The sequence below is a fragment of the Betta splendens genome, chromosome 24 (assembly GCF_900634795.4).
Source record: "Betta splendens chromosome 24, fBetSpl5.4, whole genome shotgun sequence".
NCBI classification, from domain to species: Eukaryota; Metazoa; Chordata; class Actinopteri; order Anabantiformes; family Osphronemidae; genus Betta; species Betta splendens.
This window is the reverse complement of record NC_040901.2, coordinates 10,270,670-10,291,836: the sequence shown is the minus strand read 5'-3', so window position 1 is coordinate 10,291,836 and position 21,167 is coordinate 10,270,670. Positions and strand designations below refer to the sequence as shown.

The following is a 21,167-nucleotide window of genomic DNA, read 5'->3' as shown; positions in this document are numbered from 1 at the left end:
AGGGTGGTGGCACACTTTTCTAATTGAAGGCTGCGTGTGTATGTGCTCATTATAAGAGATTGATGAGATTGATCTTTGGCAGCGCAGGGGCTAATTATTAATTTTCGACGCGTCTGGATGTAGGTATCTTTGAACGCTGCGAGTGTTGTCTTCAAATTCTCGCGTCAGTCACATTTTCCCCGGACTCGGTTGTTTCTTACCTGACAGGTTTGCTTAGGCTCAATCTTAGGGGTGTGTGTGTGTGTGTGTGTGTGTGTGTGTGTGTGTGTGTGTGTGTGTGTGTGTGTGTGTGTGTGTGTGTGTGTGTGTGTGTGTGTGTGTGTGTGTGTGTGTGTGTGTGTGTGTGTGTGTGTGTGCGGGTCCACACGTGCTTGTTCAAATGTGTGAGTCAGCCTGAGGCTTAGTGTCTGGCAGTGACAGGTGACAGTCCAGTCCAGTGTCAAGAGGCTTTAAGGCGACAGAAGCGATTCTTTTCTGCGGAAAACACCAACGACGAGACCAACTAGTGGGACAAGAACGGCTAAACTCTCCTTCACACCAGCTTCTTCCATGGTCACGTTCTCAAACAGAGTCATTAAGTTACTGACTGAGTGCTGACTCCCTGGTTTGGTTTGGATGTGTGATATGTATTTCAGTCTTCTCATTTCAGTCCTGTTTTTATAGCTCGGTTGCCGTAACCCCATACTTTATAACACACATAACAGAGAATGTGTTAGTGGGAAGAAACAACTTCTATTAACCAAGTTTACTGCTCGTCTTATCTTGCCGTTCCAAAACAAATACTCTATGAAATGGCTTCTGAGCGAAGGCCAGTGGAGTTCTCCACGCGCAACCAAATCGTTTGGTCTTATTTACGACCTGATACACAAGCAGCAAACGTCCCTGAATTAATGTAAAATGAACCTTCATCACCTCGCATCCCAAACACAGATGTCACTAGTCGCGCCGTACGTCTCTCCAACTACCTTTCACGTGAAGCTGGCTTGTTTATGAAGCAGCCCAGTGAAGTATCCCATGTCCTGGGCAGATTTCTGAGGTGCTTGTGGGAGAGAGAATTGGCCCTTATGCAGCACAGGAAGGTCAGTCTACCGCAAGGGGATCTTCAGATTAATGACCAGGGGCGGCGACTCTCTGCAGGCCTTCATGCATCATGTCCCATTCACTACCAAACATGGCAGAGAACGCTCCCACCGGGAATTGTGGAGATATTTATGGAGCGTTTCCGTCACTTTTACCTCCTACCTACTGGTTCCACGCAACTGATCCTCACCAGCTGAAGGATGCACCCAAACAGAGCCGGGGCAGCGAGTCGGGGCGTGGTGGGTGGAGGTCTTCGAGCCTGACAGAGCCACTCTTGTGCATACCTGGGCCACTTCCCATAGCGACAGGGCTGCTCACCGGTTGCCATGGCAGCCACCCTACAGCTCACCACCATCCTGCAGCTGCGCTGCTGGTCATTAGTCACAGAGACAGGCTGTCCGCACTATCTAAATGCTCTTCCTCCACCAATCAACTGCGCACATTCCAAAACTGCAGATGCCTTTCAGCCATAGTATGCATGCATGTGTCGCCATAGCAACATATCTGACTCTCATCTCCCATTGTGCAATCATCCTTGAAAAAGATAAGTGCACTCATAGTTTAGTATTTAACCGTGTACTTTTAGTACTAAATACTATGCAGCACATTCCTCTTACTTGTTTTTATCAGCTTTAGAGTCCACCCAGCTTCAGCTTTGGAATGTGTTTTAATTGGTAGACATTTTAGTCGTCTGTACATTAACTGGAAGGTTCGTCCATTACTTTTATCTGTGATTATGTCCTTCAGAGAAGAAGGGTTCTCTGTACAGGGATTCATTTCAAGTCAACCATTTGTAACATTTCCAAACTACGGTATTATGCTCAGTCCCGCATGCACTTGGTTAACTGAACAATCATTAAAAGGGAGTCTAATCTACATAAAGGAGGTGCCTCCCACACTGCATATTCATTTTGACTTTCAGCTCGCTCTCTCACTATCTCTGACTCTCTCTCTCTCGCTCACTATCTCTTTCTGTCTCTCTGACGCACACACATGCTGAGACACTCAGATCAGCAGGCCTGTTTTCTCATCAGGGTGATTATCCAGCTCATAACTCACTCAGAGCTTTCATTTGCACTATAATTCACACCAGTCCCAGTGATGGCGTCTCCATAATTCACACACACACACGCGCACACACACACACACGCTGATTATGTGAGCTGTAATTCACACACCTGCAATCAGATGGACCACAGCAGCGGATAGAGGAGGATAGATGGATGGTTGATGCAGTTTGGAGCAGGCTAAATATACATCACAGCCCATATCAGTGTGTGCACGACCACGATGCTAAATCCTGTTTGATCGGTGGCTGAAGGTCCTAAACCTAATGTAGTGGATCCTGGGTTTCCCTCTAGTTGCGGTTTATTCCAGTTTTGGAAAACTCATCAATCGAAGTAGACAATAAGGAGAATCCACCAATAAATGTTAAATAGGAGATTACCAGAGCTTTGAATCGAGCAATACCTAATTCACTTCTGTGTGCTATCATTCGTGGTAATTTTCAGGGTGGCAATCTGACATCCGCCTTGAAACATTTAATTGAATGTTTCCAGTTCCTTGTGTTCTCGGAGGCACACGGTTGCATTTAAACCGGCACACTGAAGCCAAGCAGGATGACAAAGACGTCCACGGGACATGACTTAATGTGCTTATGCCTATTTCCAGGCGCCTCGAGCGGACCACAGCTCCATCTGTTCCCTCAGGGCAGTCGTGTGATAATTATCTGTTAGGTCAGACTGACATAATTCCTATCAGCTTTAATGACAATTCTCGTTTCTTAATTCCTCTTCAAGATTAATGTGTCATGTCGCTAAAATGAAATGCCACGAATAGCTGCATGTGCATATTATCATAGCTCACAGTAACACAGTGAGGCAAGAAAATATGATCTACTTCTTAGGCTGTTGTGCAGCTTTCACCTGCGCCTCTCTTTGCTTAATCCTCATTGCACTGAATAGAAAGACATAGAAACATATTGCATGACTGTATTATAGTGACAGTGATAAAGCTCACATCCCCAAGTTAATGGCATCCTCTTTGCCCTTTTGCACTCCGTTTCTATCACTCCCAGCCCTGGCCAGTCGCTATTTATAGTCCCTGTATCTATTACTGCGCAGCTCTCTGTCGTTTTCTCCACTCTCTCTCTCTTTTTTTTTTAAATGCGTCACTCTCTGTCTTTTTCTCATTCTGCCTCATTTTTTCTTTGCTCTTTAATTGAATCGATAAACAGGCTTTTGACTTTTTTTTCCTCCCTAGTTTGGATTTCATCAAACTGACTTTCTGTCCTCAGAGGGTGGGAGCCGTGGATGGACTCCTGAACTCTGCTCTTGTCTCCCAGAGAGCGTTTTTGAGAGCTGCTTTCACAACACCCTTTCATCTCCCACACCCCCCTTATCCATTCTCTTTTAAGTTTGATTTCTGTAAAGCTTTCTCAGGATTTAGTGCATCCTCAAAGGTGTTGGAACATAACTATGCTTTTTTTTTTTCATTATGTTTATTTTGAAGGTTTAAAGCAGTTGCTCGGCTACGGCTGTTTCAGAATAGAAACAGAAGTACTGTTTGTGGACTTCACGCCCTCAGGTTACGCCACCAAAAACATGACCTATTTCATTTGTGTCAGAATACTTTGTCGTCATTCTTATGTAGGCCTCTTACAGTACAGCCCAGAATAAATGTGCCCTCAGTGATCGAGATTTGGAGATTGAAATGGACAAATAATTATGATTATTATGGCGTTTATGGGGACTTCCTTGGAGCATCTTGTTTATCATTCTGAGCCACACCGATTGACCATCTGGATCTTTAATTGTTTGTGTTCAGGCCAAAACAATTAACGAGTCTGAAAGTAGCTGTTTTAAGAGGACGGGATTCAACTTTGCGGTGGTAATTATGTTGTCTGGGCTGATGTGGGCTGGTTTGTTGTTGTGCTGAGGATTTTCCCTACTAATAAGCATAACTAGGTGTGATTCTTATATATCTTGAATGTAACAAGATTCTCGGCCAGACACCGTAGCTTTCCCATCAGGATGAGCTTCAATTACGGTACATGCTGCAGAAATAATGATTTGGACGTCTGTGCTCCTTCTGTTCAGTGTTCCCTCTTTCTCTCCTGCTTTTCTACCTATTCATTATTTTGCCTTCATTTCTCTGCTTTGCCCCCTTTTTTTTCCTTTGCTCTCTTCGCCGTTGACAATCATTGAAATCAATGTGACCAAATAGAGGGGTGAACCTTTCTGTCAAGGCTGAGCGAGGGAGTTAAAGAAGGGCACCCACCCCTGAACTCACCTCCCTACGCAACTAATTGCCTATAATTACACAGACGACTGCCACAGAATGCAGATCAGCTTGGGCCCAAATGCTGTTTTGTGTCAGAATGTGACTGAGCTGTGAAAGGTGCCGAATACAATAACGCCAGTAATACGCGGGGACAAATAGTGAAGTGTTAAAAATGATAGCACCGCTTGAGCCCTAATTGCCTGAATCATATCGATCTTTTCCCTGTCACTTGTGTTTAGGAATCTATTGCAATCACAGGAGGAGGAAGTAGCTTGTTCCCTGATTTATTTATAGACTTATTTATTTATTATTTTCTCTCTGAACTCGCAGGAGGAATATTCGAATCCATCGAGAGCGGCCCCTCCGGAGCAGAGGAACTAGCCTTTAAATTTGCCTTGAACACAATCAACAGGAACCGCACCTTGCTCCCCAACACCACCCTGACGTATGACATCCAGAGAATAAATATATTCGACAGCTTCGAGGCCTCCAGGAAAGGTGAGCCAGTCACAGTCAGGCTGCTGTATTGAGTTTCCCCCCTATGTTCGCTGTGCGACCTCTGTGCTGTATGGTCCCCGCGACGAAAGGACAAAAGCAGTGTGCATCCCATGTAACCACTCTCTGTTAACAACCTCCAAATGTCAGATTTAATTGATGCAAAAAATACAGCCCAACAATAAAATGACTCATGCTTCACTTCATTGTACCTGGATTATGATACCCAAATCAGAGGCACAAATGAGCTTGTTGTCTTGTCTCACATTGCCTAGACTCCCTACATTTCTATGCAGGTGTTGGACTGACTGATTGTTTCTGTGACATTTATTCTGCCAGCATGCGACCAGCTTTCCCTCGGGGTAGCAGCCATTTTCGGCCCCTCGCACAGCTCGTCGGCTAACGCAGTCCAGTCCATCTGCAACGCTCTGGGAGTGCCCCACATCCAGACCAAGTGGAAGCACCAAGTGTCCGACAACAGGGACTCGTACTATGTTAGCCTGTACCCCGACTTCTCGTCCCTCAGTAGAGCCATCCTCGACCTGGTGCACTTCTTCAAATGGAGGACAGTCACCGTGGTCTATGACGACAGCACAGGTACAGGTACAGTCGGTGTCTGTCTTCCTCTTCCAGTGGCGCGTCTGTTTTGTGTGATGATGAATGTGACAGCGTGCAAAAGGGCCAGCCTTTACACCTTAAACTGTCCAGAAAAGCAGAGCTACCAGGTGAACTACAAAAAGCAGCAGTGATTCTCAGAGTTCAGTGAGTGCTTTGTAACCTGTCAAGTTAATTCAGAAATCAATAGCTTACTGTTCTGCCTCAGTCCTCCAGGTGCTGCCCATGTCAGTCTTCCAGGAGAGTGAGCAGCAGCACAGAGGAAAAAAAAAGAACCACATTACCCAGAATGACCCAGTGTCTCTTCAGATTAATGCAATGCAGAATTGTAGTATGTGGGGGCTGACAACAGCCATTAATAACACACAGAGACACTCGTTCTCTGAGGGTGGCTATCAAATGTATCTACGAGCCTTTTCATCTATCCTGTGAAGCCGTGGAGTGTCTGATAATATGCATTTTAAAAGACGAGCCGTATTTCAGCTGGAGTGCGGTGATATTTTTATAAGGTAGAGTATATTCGCTCCGGAGACGATGGCGATATTCAAATGCTCATTCATAATTTACAAGCTATTTGGCAGGATGTGGTTGACAACTTAATGCAGGTAAACGAGACAGATGTGAGAGGAGGCTCAGAATTTTGACAGGTAACATAATGGATTCACTGAGAAAAAGAATATTGTCTTGTAGTTGACATCCTATTATTATATTGCTGCTTAATAGAAATTTAAACATTCTTAGCTCCTTTTATCTACTATGATAAAACATGAGTTTCACTGCCTTGCTCCCTTCAAAATCCCTACTGTACATTCACATCTGTTGAATGCATGTCTGTGAAGCACCAGTCCCGCTGCACGCTAACGCCTGTACATTAACCCCGGATGATATCTCAATGACTCGTCCCATTGTGTCACATTATTCTGACTCACCTCCTTGACATCCCTCCGCTTCCTGCCTTGGAGCTCACTATGTTAAGACCTTCATTCTGGAGCAAACTGCCTTGGTGAGACGCCAACGAGGCGACCTCTCGCCTCACTCTCTGTCAGATAGGAGCTGCTCGGGCTTGCTCTGCGGAGCATTTCTGCTGTAACACACCTGACACCCTGAAAAGTGTGACAGCTGCACAGCCACGCCGCTCCCCCTTTCCCGCCGCCGCTTTCACCCAGTACCAGGCTGTAATCACACAGCTTCATGCTCCAGGGCCCCACACTGCTGATTGGAGCCTATCTGATGGCTGGCAGGAAAAACTATCGGAGGGGATAAAATATTCACACGCAGCCGTTAGAAGATCCAGGGGGAAAGTCTGAAGGCATTAGCCATAGCCCACAAACATCTACGCTGACAGTGTTTCCCAAACGTTGAGCTCCCTTGACAGATTTTTTTTTTTTCTAGCTTAACACCTCCCGAAGTGTCAAAACGAACAAAAACAGGGAGATGCAGACATGCCCTAGAGAAGGGATCTTTTGGGATTACCTGAGGAAAGCTCTAGGAGGTTCACTCTTTCTCCCTACAATGGGGCTGCTCACAACAAGACCTGCATGTTCCCATTTCGCACCAATCTTTCTATATGCCTCGGGGAGACCCAGCCCCACTCACAGTAAGACCATTAAACTGCTCACACAGCACTTCATTTCAAAATAAAAAATAGGCTGAGCTATCTTAAAGTGGTTCCATGAAAAAAAATCCTATCTCTCTCCAGTTCCATCTCAAGCTATCCTCGCTGCTCCATCCATTTTTATACCCATGACAAGTAATCATCTCTCCCATCAATCCAGGCTCTTTCATCCCTGGACTCTGAAGTTCTTTACCGAGGGAGAAACTCATTGTAATCTCATCACGGTATCTCCCGGAGAGCTTTCTACCTGAGCGTGTGGTCGAGAAATGAAAGGTGAAGATTGTAGCGCCGTGTGCGACTATGGCGTCTGGCTCCCCAGGCGCAAGTACAAGCTGGGCAAACAGAGCCGCCCTCATCACGGCACATCTGAAGTGTGGGTGAGAGAGAGGCAGGAGAGGCATGGTTGACTGTGGCTTTCCATCATGGTGAAATTGAACCCATGCTACTGCATAGTACCATGGAGGACAAGAGTGAATCAACATTTGGCGGCCTTCTGTGGGATTGGAAGTTTCTGTAGGAGGGTGCTTTTTGGTATAAAGGAGTGCAATGTGCTGGCTTGGTGTTAAATTTTCTTGATAGGTCTGTAGCAGTCCGTTTGCCTGCCAAGCGTGTGTAGGAGGATCAATAGACGGTGGATTAGGAAGGCATGCTTATGAGCCTTTTTCTGCCGAGAAAACCCGAATCCGCCTGGTTTGTGCAGCCTCTTCAGCATCAGAGATGCTTCAGAATGGCGGCACACCAAATGCATTATTTCGCCGCATCTTTAACGTTGCTTTTTCGCCGCTCGCATGCGTCCGCAGGTCTCATTCGACTCCAGGAGCTGATCAAGGCGCCGTCGCGATACAACATTCGTCTGAAGATTCGACAGCTGCCCACGGAGACCAAGGACGCCAAGCCACTTCTGAAGGAGATGAAGAAAGCGAAAGAGTTTCATGTCATTTTTGACTGTGGGCACGAGATGGCTGCCTGGATCCTAAAACAAGTATGATCACACCTGATGAGCCATAATAGGCCAAGCCAAGGCATTAAAGACCAGCGCTTTAACCGCTGCCTTCTCACCTTTTAGCTGGTGGTGAGCTCAATATCTGCAGCCAGGTAGCATGTTAGCTACAGCTACTGTACAACAGTGTCCAAGTAAATCAGGATCAAGCATTCGGCAGTGGCTCATACTAAACTTCTGTTACTATTCCTACCTACTGTAGCCTGCAGCGAAGAGCCTTTGTTAAGGATAAGCGATGTCAGATAATCAAAGCACTTTAAAGAAAACGACATTCAACAAAATCTTGAAGTACACAAACGCAGGAGAAGCTCTCAAATAACACATCTAAAACTCATTTTCTTTGGAAAGGGATATAAGTAGATACTTTTCGCACAAAATGTGTTGCTTGTACTGGTATGATTTTGTTTGTTTCACAGCTCCCATGATTGGTGTGAGTGAAAAAAACACATAAAGTCCCAAATCTTCTGTCCAAAACTGTTTTATTGCACTTTATAGTTGGTAAAAAGCTATTTTCTTAAGCCAGTAGATTTCACAAGTATGTTGGAAGTTGCAGTGAAATTAGCGGCACATACAGTGTAGTATATAATTTTAATGTGCCTATGAAATATTCACCATCTGTAATCAGTCATCCTTGTTGTTTCCCGTAGTCACGCAGTTGTACTGAGGCTTTAAACAGCGCAACATGTTTGTGAGAAGGCTTCAATTGCAGAACCCCCCACAGTTCTCATAAATAATGTGCCTCTGTTAAACGACTTTAACACGCCTGTAAGCAGAATTAAAGTTTCTAATTAAAAAACCCTTTATTGTGCAATAGGCAGCATCCATTATGACGGGTCAGTAGAACAGATCTAATATTCTGCAGAGATTCAAGACGGACAGAGCAGAAAGTGGCAATCGGAATTATTTGCCTCAGTGCTTAAAGAGGGAAACGGTGATAAAACATCCATAATAAGTGAGTCTGCCTCTATGTAGTCTGTGTCTACTGTGTTTCCCTATTGCTAAATTATGATAATTCTGCAGTTAATTTACTTTTAGAGGAGTTCAGGAATGTGCTATGATGAAGTTATGGCCAAGGTAGCAGCCTGTTTAATCAACTTAGCTGCTTACATATTACATTTATTTGTGTGGAGTATAAATCTATTAAAGTGTTATATTAATCAAAAACACAAAATATTACTCAAACTATGATTTACCCATAAGGTCCATATATCTGTGTGAAATAATGGCAGTGACCCTGCAGGTCTCTGAGTTTTAGTTGCTTTTCTTTGACTCCCTGCAGGCTCTGGCCATGGGTATGATGACCGAATACTACCACTACATTTTTACTACCTTGGTGAGTATGCTGGTATTTTTTATGATTAAAAACATCCTGGAAAAAAGATTTTTTGCATAGCACTTGCACATGAAAAGTTTTTTTTTCTTTTTGAGCACAACATTCAGTCTTTTCTTTTTTTCTTGTTGCAAGGCAGAAATCGTCCATCTGTCTAAGTGCGCGATAGCAGCTTTTCTTCACAGGCACCGAAATTAAATAGGACTCATCCAGGAGCCAGTCAAACAAAAACGCCCTATTATTTTTATTCTGTGTGAAGCATTTTGAACCTGAACTGCAACCTGACTTTGTGGGGATAGAAATAGATGGCCTTGAGAAGCCGGCTCATTGTCATGTTGTCACAGATACTAAATATTCTCTTAGCGTTTTAAAGTAGCACTTGTTAAAGTTTAACTTGAGATTATTTTCTGAAATTCTGCACCAACCTTTTCACCCCACCTGGATGCCTCCAACCCAGAGAGTAGGAAACAAAAGCAGTTGGATATATTTTATTCTGACTCTAGCAGCGATTGAAGTTCTCCAAAGTTCTTTGATCTAGCCACTACAAAGATTGCATGCTACGCTTCAGATGAAAAGCAGCCCATCTTCACTGAGCCCAGAGAACAGAAGACTGAGAGCTCTGATAATAGCCCTGAGCAGATGATACTGTCACCCATTTGGTCCATTATAGCTCTAACAAACAAATGGCATGCTGTGTTGTTTGGAGCACAATTGCAAAGGCTGAGGGAAAGGTTGGGGGAAAGTGACCTGAAAAAGACATTTACCAGTGCACAGGACATGCAATTATCCCCAGTGCATCCACATAAGAACCTGGCTAGATGAAAGCAGAGTGAGTGACAGCAGGTGTGTCACGGGGAAAGGAAAAAGACGGGTGATTACAGGTCTGTTTCAGCGGCGTGCTGCTGCTTGTCGATGTGGAAGTATGCCTACTTTAACATCAGCCAGTGTTTGGCAGGTTATAGGCCACTGTGCCGGCCAACACTGCTGTATACTGGTACTAAGCCCATCCATGCTGCTTTCCGAATAGGACGGCAAACACTGAGCATGGCATCCCTGTTCTGCGTCCATCACCTGCTGTTGTTCTGTCAACTGTGTTGTTGCGTCCCAGAGACATCTGCCTGGTTAGGTGCCAGACAGGCTGTATGCAGGACAATTGGGTTGTCCTTTCACTTCCACATGATAGATGGCAGCCCACCAAAAGCCTTGCTGTAACCTTGAAAGACTTGCTTTAATCAAGGCTACTGCCTCAGCATGAGATAAAAAAACTAGTAAAATACCTTCAGCTGCACTCAACGACTCTCGCTTCTTTTGCTGAAGTTGTCGGTCGTATAAGTGGTGCGGCGTTAAGGAAAACAGCGGCATAAACGCACATAATAAATCACGTTTGTGGCCCAGAAGCATCTAGAGTTCCATCCATGTACTGTGCTTCCAGGACCTGTTTGCCCTGGACATGGAGCCGTACCGCTACAGTGGGGTCAACATGACCGGGTTCCGTATCCTCAACACAGAAAACTCTCAGGTGTCATCAATCATAGAGAAGTGGTCCATGGAGCGACTCCAGGCTCCACCCAAGCCGGACTCAGGCCTGCTGGATGGCTTCATGACGGTAGGACCTGCACCACGCACATGCTCTGCTGCATGTTCTGGCTCTCTGCGTCATTCTTGCGTTCATAAATCGTATGTATTTTAACAGCACCTATGATCGTTTTATGCTGCAGGCGCTGATCTATCTAAATGTTCTCCTTTAAGCTGTGGATCACTGATATAAATTAACCTTGAGATGATTTTCTTGTGCTATGTAGTAAATAGCATTTTACAGAGCTGAATGACGTAAGGTGAAACAAATCCATGCTTGAAAATATACCAAAAGCTCAGAGAGGAATCAGCGAGAGCCAGTTGTCAATCATCATCTTGATGCCGTTTTCATGGGGTGGGCACAGGCACAGCATGAACGGCCTCCGCATGGAGCTTTAGAGCCGGTGCTCCTGGGTCTAAATGCTCAGTAATGAGTTGGTGTGAATGGTAATAGCCGTTTATCTGCCCTCCTGCCTCTCACAACTCTCCTCTGGGAGCGTGGCCAAAATATGACAATCTGTCAGTGTTCCTGCGGAGAGAGGGAGCAAATTGGATGGAAATTATGGCCTTGGTTTTTTTAGGATGCCATCCAAAAAGCCTGGGATAAGGTGATTTGAAAGTGAAAAAGGGAATAGAGCTCATCATGGACATTCAAGGTCCCTCTCTGGGTCTGTGGTTGTAAACAGTCAATTTACTCCGCCTCCCGCACAATACCTTCCTTGAAAAGCATCATTTCTTTCTCTGTGTCGTTTTCTTGTGGTCTTCTTGCTGAGTTTGAGATCTCATATCATAAATCTGGGTAATGAAAGAAGTGTCTTCATATCCAAGCCTTTGAATTTGTCTATGGTGCCTATTCATATGTCACACAGCCTTGATTCATTTTTTTATATATGATATAAAATGAAATATCAGTCATGAAAAGAAATGTGTTCAAGCTTTACTCTCCTAAATAAAGCAATGTGACTTCACCACTGTTTAGATGAATATGACCTCAGAAACATATAGAACGCTGCTGCTGTAAATATAGCAATATCATATTTTATGCGATGCTTTGTCCCACAGGAGGGGAAATAAAAAAAATCCAAGCAAAGCAGTTATGTTCGCTAAAAAGATTAATGCACATAGAGGTTAAATCACTTGATTTGCCCCCCTCCACCGGAAATTAATGAATATTAGTTGCGAATGCTGAAATGATTAATTAGCATAGCATGAATCATTTTGTCAGATTCTATACTACATATTGACATATCTTGCTGGACTAGATCCACCACTAAATAATAAATAATACGTCCAATGGCTCCCGCAAGCTTGATAAAGTACTTCATTAGAGTGTTCTATTTATAAATCCTGGCTCTGATGTATTTTATTCTTCAGAGTGTGCCACCCTAAGAGGATTCCTTATGAGTGAATAAAGAGATGGCAAAGTGAATATAAAAACACCGTCATTTTAATGGCGTAATAAAGTCGTAATAGAGGAACAGGACTGCTGGTGATTTTTAAAAACCGCTTGTACTTACTTTATAAATATATAGGTTAATAATATTTGGTTTGTCTGGAACACAAATGTGTTTAATTATATAGTAGGCACTTTCAGGTCTATCATTAAGTGAAAAGTGAGGGCAGGCTGCAGCAGCCAGCGTGTGACCTTCCACCCCCATCCCTCCCTCCAGCCTTTTATTTCCTTTCTCTGATACCTCGTCCTTATTCTCCGCGGCACCGAAGCCGTGCTGGGCTCCGGGCTTATTTGCACTCGGTGACCAGGCAACAGTTGTGTAGCGATGGTTACCAGGACAACACTGTCCGTGTCACCTTGCGACTTCATGAAGGATTGATTGACTGTGATGGGAGGGAGGGGTGGGCGAGATGGCGGTATCAGGAGGCGGGCGGGCGGCGGGGCCGACGACGGGGGGGGGGGGGGGGTTTGCAGGGAGCGATGGGAGCGAGGACGCTCCCGATGCAGAGGAGCCGCGTGCGATGTTTTCTCACGCCACTAAGCTCACGTTAAAGGGTAGTGTATAATCACAGTGACACGCGGCGCCCTGGGTGAGGCCGAGTTTTGTCTCAGGCAAGGATGCATAATGAGAAGACCCTCCTCGGTCAAGGCAGGCTCGGAGACACGAACGCACTTGGCCTCCGCTTTTTAACCGTGCTTGTCAGATGTATCTCGGAGACGGCGCATGCATAATAAGAGCGCGGATGCTAATTAGTGCGGTTCATTTGTGTGTGGATGTGCAAGTGCAAAGGATCTCAGCTGCTTGTTTCAACTCTTTAACTAGATCCCTGGAGTAATTTTAAGCTCAAATTGTTGTAACCTTCATCTTCATGTGCATTAACAGCAGTTAGAGACCGACAACCTGTGTACAGACAGATAGATAGATTAGATATTCTGCCTCTAATCTGATCATTATTTTGTCCCATCTGTGTGTAATTATTGCCTGCAGCTAATGAAATACTTTGTGTTAATGTTTTGTTGTAATTTGAGTTCTTCTAAATCCCCAGTCGCTGAGCTAAGTATATACTCGGATTTAATTGAGGGAAGAAAAAAATAAAACTGCTTCCCATTTATTTGTCTCACTGAGGCTTTATGCTCCGATATTTTCCACATCTGCATCATTTCATGTTGTCTACATTTCATTGAGCTACAATTACGGAAAATGGAGAGTGGGATGTTCCCCGCCACCATTAACACAATTGAAAATGCTGGTGTAAGATCTCACAATAATAATGACCGTGTTATTAATAGAGAGCAGTTGTTCGGCGTGGTGGTGCCGCTTCACATGGGACGATGTAAAAATATTAAATAACATAACAGAGGCTAAACTAATTGGGGGGAAAACAGGAGAAACATTAGGATCTTTCCCATCCAGAAAAGAAATTTAAAGTGGATTCCTTTTCTTTCCATCAGCAGCTCTTGCAGAGATATCCCTGAGCTACATGCGTGCTCAGCAAACCTTCCCAGGATATGGTAAATAATGGCTAATGACAGTAATAAATAAAAAACAAATACCACAGCGTTTGTTTCTGGCACAGGCCTGTAAATTGCCCTTTCTTCCTAAAAAGCTGCACATGGTAAACAATTCCTTTTGCAGCCTTTAAGATAGAGACACATGCATTATAATTTAGATTTTATTATACAGTGCTACTTATACAGTGCACCTGCCAATTTTATCAGCAGCAGCTACAGTATTAAATATGTTTTATTGTGTATTATATCCATAAAAAGGTCTGTAATGCTGGCCTGCCTTTCACTATGTCATACAAATTGAATGTGGGTGCACGAGTCCAGGAAATGGTGGAGGTACATAGCGGGACCTGTTTCACCAGATTCGCCGTGTGCGAGCTATAATTTGCAATGTTGGATCATTTGCCTTCCTGCTCATTTCAGCGCGTTCTTCCAAACAAAACAAAGTGTGCGGCTGAGAGCCGAGCCCGTGCCCACGAGAGCCGCCGTCCTCTGAGTGACAGTCATTTGATAAATGTGACGCCGCCACCATATGCAATCTGTCCGTAAGCTGTGCTTGCAAAGCACTTTTGTGAAACAGGCCCTGGATCTTATTCTGACGAGTCCATGCATTTTGCATACGTATTTATCAGCGCCGGCGCCTTTGGCGTTATTTTGGTTTGCTTTATCCGACCGGCATGAGGTGCACATGCTAATAGCTGCTGTTAAATGCACAGAGAGCGCAGAATTAAAGAGGAAGAGCAAATGGCTTGCTGAGAAATGTACAGGGAGACAACGGGGTGGGGGGATGGGGGGGGGGGGGGGGGGGGGGGGGTAATGACAGACTCCCCGCTGCATTAACAAGCACTGCTGTGAGCAGAGTGGGAGCCGCCCACACAGCGAGAAGCCGAATGGAGGAAACCTGCAGGTGACAGCGCCGCACGGCTCAGAACATGCCTCGGCCGCCGTGCACGCTCGCACGCCGCCGTGCACGCTCGCACGCCGCCGTGCACGCTCGCACGCCGCCGTGCACGCTCGCACACCGCCGTGCACGCTCGCACGCCGCCGTGCACGCTCGCACGCCGCTGCGCACGCGCGCTTTTCGTTAGCGTGAAACGCACCGAGCACAGGAGAGAAGGCCGACACGTGGACCTCTCTGCACCCGCAAGTGTGTTATTATCAACTCAACATGATATTGTAATTTTAGCCTATGTGAGTCATCACGAGGACAAACTTTACAGGAATTTAACACAGCGTTTGAAAAATCCCTTCATCATTTTAGGTTCCCCTAAATGTTCTACTATCGATAAATCATCTGTAGTGATTTCAGAACCAAAGCGTGGACGCGCCCCCTTTTCTGCGGTGCATTAGAGCAAGGTGTTGCTTCAGTATTGTATCTGATATAGCTCAGACGGCGCTGGCAGAACGAGCTCCACGGAGGTTCACAGATTGGTTGCGTCTATTACAGCAATGTGATCTCCCTCCCTCTGATCCCAGTTGGCACAGAAGAGAGCCTTTTAAAGACAGCAACTGTGGAGAGCAGACACTCGATGCCCTGTGCCGGGCACCACCAGCTGGGCTTGGCACAGCATCAACATTATTAGCACCAATGCTCCCTTGGTCCATAGAAGCCTTTTGTGAGTGAGAACAGGCAGTGGGAGAGAAGGAATTTAAAAACAGAGATCTTTTTTCAGCATTTTATTTTTTGCTCCCTCCAACACATAACACTTAAATATTTGATTATTGGTTATTTGGCTTAAATATCCTAACAATTAAATTCTAAACGAGCACGCGGGACCGATAAAGATCACAGACAATCGTCAGATCCCTCCTGCAGTCAGGCATTCCTCGACAGCTGTGCAGCGGTTCCTGCTGATGTAACACAGGACAATAAAACCCCGTGCAAACGGCCACTGCAGCGATCATCATATCGCCATCATGCAGCGTGAGCAAGATTGTAGCTCCTCTGCTCCACCAGCTCTACAGACCAGGCATCGATTGCTGCACTGACTATATATTTTTGGTGTTCTGTGTGTATACAATCAAACAAAGGCATTCATCTACCAAATTGGTTTGTTAAAATAAGCAATACCTCAATTTTTCTTCAGGAATTATATGTTCAATGGAGAATTTTCACTGTGCTGTATTACTATTCCTGCTTGGTTTATTTAAAGGATCTAAATTTCATTTCCAATACTGTAACCTTGAAGAAATGCATATTCATAGTCGGGCACAGACAAGAAATGAAATGAAACTGGAGAGTAAACATTTAAAAATCGTGGAAGGCTGAAGGTTTTATGCAGAACGGCTGCAGCAGTATTTCCATATGAAAATATCAAGTTAATGCATATTTTCATGAAATATCTGCATACAATAAACAAAGGATCTTGCTAGTAGCCTCTTTCTTTTTTTTTCTACATCACTAGCGTGATTCCACCTTCTGTATTCTGCAGAGTCCCCAGCAAAATGCCCACTGTTTAGCAGCCGCCCAGATGTAATTAACACTGCCTGTGCTGTTTACACTATAAATCAAGTGTGGACTCCCTCCATACTGCCGGCATCCTCTCGCCTTCTCTCTCGCTCTGTCTCTTCTGGCTGTAGAGGCTGCCAGATGGTGGGGAGATTCGGAGGAGAGCGCAGGCCCTCCATCACACTCCTCTCCTCCTCCACTCTGCTGAGTCCAACTCTAACTTGTGGTTGTCGCAGATGAAGCCTAGTTCTTAAGTGACTCGCCCTTTAATCACAACCCTTATGTTGGCCTCCTTTTCAAGGGGTGCGAATAGTTAAAGCTTTGTTGCTGTGGGAATTTGGGGACGTGCAAATGATAAACTGAGGGGAGAAGGAGAAAATCAGTGGAGTGGGCACCTACTAGCCTCTTTAGCTAAACCTGGTGGGAGGCTGATTAAATATGAGGAAAGGCCATCATGTTAAACAGCCACTTAATCAGATGTAGGTTAGGCAGCGTGGTACTAATTAGGGTGGACTCTGAAGTGGACAGCGCTGCCAACAGCATGCTGCTGCCTGAAGGGTCTGGTGGGACACCACTGCTCTGAACATTCTCAGCCTCTTTTGTCAGATTTAATAAAATAGTTTGGCACTATCGTATTGGATGTTTCTTGCGTGCACTCGCTTAGAGTAACAATCTGGGACGTTTCGAGCAATATTAGTGGCGCAGCTCTAGGGACGTCGGTATTCATCTGTTTGTCGCCAAAACCAGACGGAAGAAGCTCAACAAATAGTGAACGGATCAGAATGGCATTTGAAAATATTCGTGATGAGCAGAGGATGGGTCCTGATCACCACGGATCCTCCGACCGCAGGTCGAGGCTTGTAGTCGAGTGACATGTCTCTCGTTCTGCACGGCCTCAGCTGCACGTCGTGTTTAGGTGCTAAGCAGCGAATGTTAGCCCACCAGGACCCTGAGCGCCGGTACGTTTACGTCGTCATTGTGATCATGTTAGGGTTTAGCCCACGGCAGCGTTACTCCTAAAAATAGCCCCAAAAAGCTGCTAGCGTGCCTGTAGAGTTTTCTACAGTAAAAGGTGATTACGTTTGCTTTCACCCAACGGGGAAAAATTCTATATAGGAAAAAAAAATGCTGTTATGCATGAAAGTGTTTCTGACAAGACCAGCAGGTTGTTTGGAGCAAGTAGAGCAGGAACTGGAGGTATAATATGGTGGCAGGACTAAGAGCTACACGTCTGCATGTTTAATCGGCTTCAAATTGTCATTGAGGTTTTTATGAGGTCACTGGGCCTCCTCCCCATCACATTTCCTCCTCCAAGTTCAAACCTCAGATTTGACATTGCAGCGCGACTTTATGGCGCTGGGAGAAGTTAATCTTGAAACAAAACGGTGGCGACGGGAGGCCAGAGTGGAGGTCCTGTCAACACCAAAGCATCTGTCAATATTCGATGAGATGAGGGCGCTGGAATAATACTACATCAACAGCACTGTATAAATAGATCTAGATGTACATCAAATAGAATTCTGCTCACTCACTCTCTCAGCACTCCCACAGGACAATCTCTTTCAAACTAAAAACCCTGCAGTGTAGTCCTTTATCCCCTTTTAAAGTGCACTTAAATCTACAATAAAACCGTGAAGACGCCTGCACATAAATCCAGCACCATCAATGCTGCTATGCAGCGGTCCTCGTTGGAGAAAGCTAGTCCTACTTCCCCCGTGACAAAATCTCGGTTTAAAAAAAAAAAAATGAAAAAAAAAACGCAACAAGCCGGCTCTGTTGCCTCAGCATGTGGAAATGCAATGTGAGAAAGGGATTAAACCTCCAACGCACAGAAAAAGAAAAAGAGGCAAAATGACAGCGACGGCACTGGCAAAGCCCCCCCGCATGCCCACACTCTGAGCGACGCTCACACACAGCTCAGCGGAACGCTGAAGAGAGCAGCTGGGGAAGGGGATGAAGGGAGGGAGGAGGACGAGGCGAAGGACTGGGGCAGAGTCTGGGCGGTCAGAAAGAAAGAGACGGAGTGGAAAAGTTACAGACGGAGAGAGAACTGGCACGACACTGAGCCACAGTCACCCCAGGGCTCTTTTTTCTTCCTACAAAATGTTCTGACACTGCCTGCTCTCCTTTCTCTGCTAGGAAGCCTGAAACAGCCATAATATGCCCCATAAATCACATATGTCACATTTCAGTGTTTTTCAACTTGTCTCTTCACTTTTTATACTAGAAGCGGCTTTGCACAATTCTCGGCACACTGGCTGGATTTTATCATCCGGGCTCATTTAATGCTCCGCTGCCCAAAATACACGGTTAGATATATGTTATATCACAGTTTAATTACCACAGTGGGAGCGAGCGGAGGAAAATAAACTAAAATTAATAAAAGTAGCAGAAATTGCAGCACTGAGACAATTATGAGGTGTCACGATGCGTGTGAAGACGGTTAACCTACAGTAGCTAATCGCTGCGCCGGCGACGGCCTGAATGTGTTCAAAGGTAATAAAACTGACGTTAAATATCATTTATTTAATATGCTCCCACTTCGCCTTCAACACGCAGACCTTCGCCTGCTTCTTAACCCACAGCTTTTTCCTTAAAGCTAAAATTCACATTATTTATTCATCATCTTCCACAAGTGTCCGCGTCGCTCTCTCTCTCTCTCTCTCGAGAATTTAATTTTGGCAACTAAAACACATACTGTAAAACATCAGTGGGGGTGGTATCTTGATTAAAGTATAAATTAGAATTTAATGGTGTGTTCTTTTACATAAGTTTCCACTTGATGAGTGAAGATTTAATTGCTGGAAGTCATGAAGTTTGGAAATGCAGATTTCGTGTTGAAATGCTTGCACCGACTGTGCAGCCAAGCAGCACAAATGCATATAAACTATGGAATGAAATGAATAATTACCACCCTCTTCTATCAAATCATCAAACCCCAGGGGTCTGACTGTGATCTGAGGGCAGAGTGACTTCAGCTCCGAGAAAACAATGAGCTTCTCTCTCCCGCTGACACTGTGACTCTGGTACTGATGGCGAGGCTGCTGGCATGTGTGTGCACGTGTGCCTGACATATGTGACTGAGTTACTGTGTGTGTGCGCGCGTGTGTGTGTGTGTGTGTGTGTGTGTGTGTGTGTGTGTGTGTGTGTGTGTGTGTGTGTGTGTGCGCGCGCGTGTGCGTGTGCGTGTGCGTGTGCGTGTGTGCGCGCGTGTGCGTGTGTGCGTGTGTGCGCGCGTGTGCGTGTGTGCGTGTGTGTTCCCATTGCCTGGCAGCTGCAGCCCAGTCATGCATGGTGAATAACAGGTCACCGGTAATCTCATTAGGGCTAATCAGATGTATATGATATGTATCAACAGTGGAGGTTCACTGTGCACAAGCAGCCGCAGCACACGTCCATCAAAAGACAGGTAGCGACGCGTGCTCACGTGGCTCTGTAAGAGGACAACTGATTGAGAAGAGGTGAGAAGGGAAACAGAGATGTCGTTTTTCAGGGTGCTACATTACCGGAGAAATTATGGTACTATGCACAGGTGGAGAGCTGGTGTGAATACTAATGCAGACGTAGGAATACATTTGAGTAAATAGACACACACACAGCAGTGAGCTCAGTGAGTTTGCACTTCACCTGTTTTAAATGAGGGAACTGCATACACCTACAACAAATGAGGCATGCCTCTGGGAAGTTTGCAGCTTGAGGTTTGTCACAGTGTCTGTGTGTGTTTTGTTAAAGGTGTGTGTGTGTGTGTGTGTGTGCCAGTCTAATTGGTTCTTGCTTGAGTGTTAATATTTATATGTGCCTCATGGATCATTAGAGGAGGGAAATGTGCAGATGAACGGAGACATCAAGGGCTAGAGAGGAAGATGTAAGGTGTTAGGAAAATGCGAGCCATTAAATGAGAGAAGAAAAGGCTTTTCGTGCTGTTAGATTAATGAAGTACAAGAGTGTTGTGTGCTTTCAAATGGTTCTGTGAGTGAGAAGCCGAGGCGGCTGAGCAGCTAGGCAACAAAGGTTCTGGGCATCTCTACCCTTTCTGCCTGAGTGTCCCTGTGGTTCGAGATTGGATTCACTTAAAGCACTTAAAACACCCCACAGGACTCGTGCTTGGCTCTGAAATAAATATCAAGATCACTCTTGGATTGTTTTTAAATTGAATACAATCTGCGAGAGCTGTGAGCCATCATTTCACATTTTTTCCCCTCTCCAATCTCTCCTCCTTCCCCTTGATGCCAGCCTCTTTATGTTCCCATCACAAAGGGATTTTCAGGAATTGTTCTGGAAAAAAAAAGCCTTTTGCTATATAAATCGTTGGAGCAAGAGAATATTTGACATATCACATCAACCCAAAGTTTAAAGATTGAGCAAGTATTTCCAGGAGTGGTTAAGTTGGAGTAGAATTTAATGGGGGGACAGGAATCTTTCAAATGAAGGGGCTGATGAGATGAGTATTTGGCCACAGACTGCACACACAGCAGCACACAGAGCTGTAATAAAATCTAGTTCTCGAATAAACTGATGCGTTTTGAAGCCAAATCGATTTTTATGTTACAATAAACAAATGTCACAAAGAGAAGAAGTCTGCTACTGATGGATCATACAGTATGTATATAAAATGCTTCCTACCTCCATAAAATTGTCACTGTTGTAAGATACAGTATATCCCCATCACCCACCTCTTTTATGAGTCATAGCATTTTATTCATGCAGCCTTTACAGAAGCAGGATCACGTTGGCATCATTCAGCTACTGTATAGATGATGTGAG

At 45.0% G+C, this 21,167-nt stretch overlaps 1 protein-coding gene across 2 annotated transcripts in view; it reads left to right on the top strand.

Moving 5' to 3' along the window:
* LOC114849248 (glutamate receptor ionotropic, kainate 2-like) overlaps positions 1-21,167 on the top strand; it is a 49,882-nt gene that overhangs the window by 11,117 nt on the left and 17,598 nt on the right. Inside the window, exons 2-6 of one of the 2 annotated variants that reach the window (XM_029140454.3) lie at positions 4,693-4,860; positions 5,197-5,460; positions 7,888-8,069; positions 9,367-9,420; positions 10,850-11,023. In XM_029140454.3, coding sequence (XP_028996287.1) covers positions 4,693-4,860; positions 5,197-5,460; positions 7,888-8,069; positions 9,367-9,420; positions 10,850-11,023 — 842 coding nt within the window. The remainder of the gene's footprint in view (positions 1-4,692; positions 4,861-5,196; positions 5,461-7,887; positions 8,070-9,366; positions 9,421-10,849; positions 11,024-21,167) is intronic. The other variant, XM_029140457.3, reaches the window with a different exon arrangement.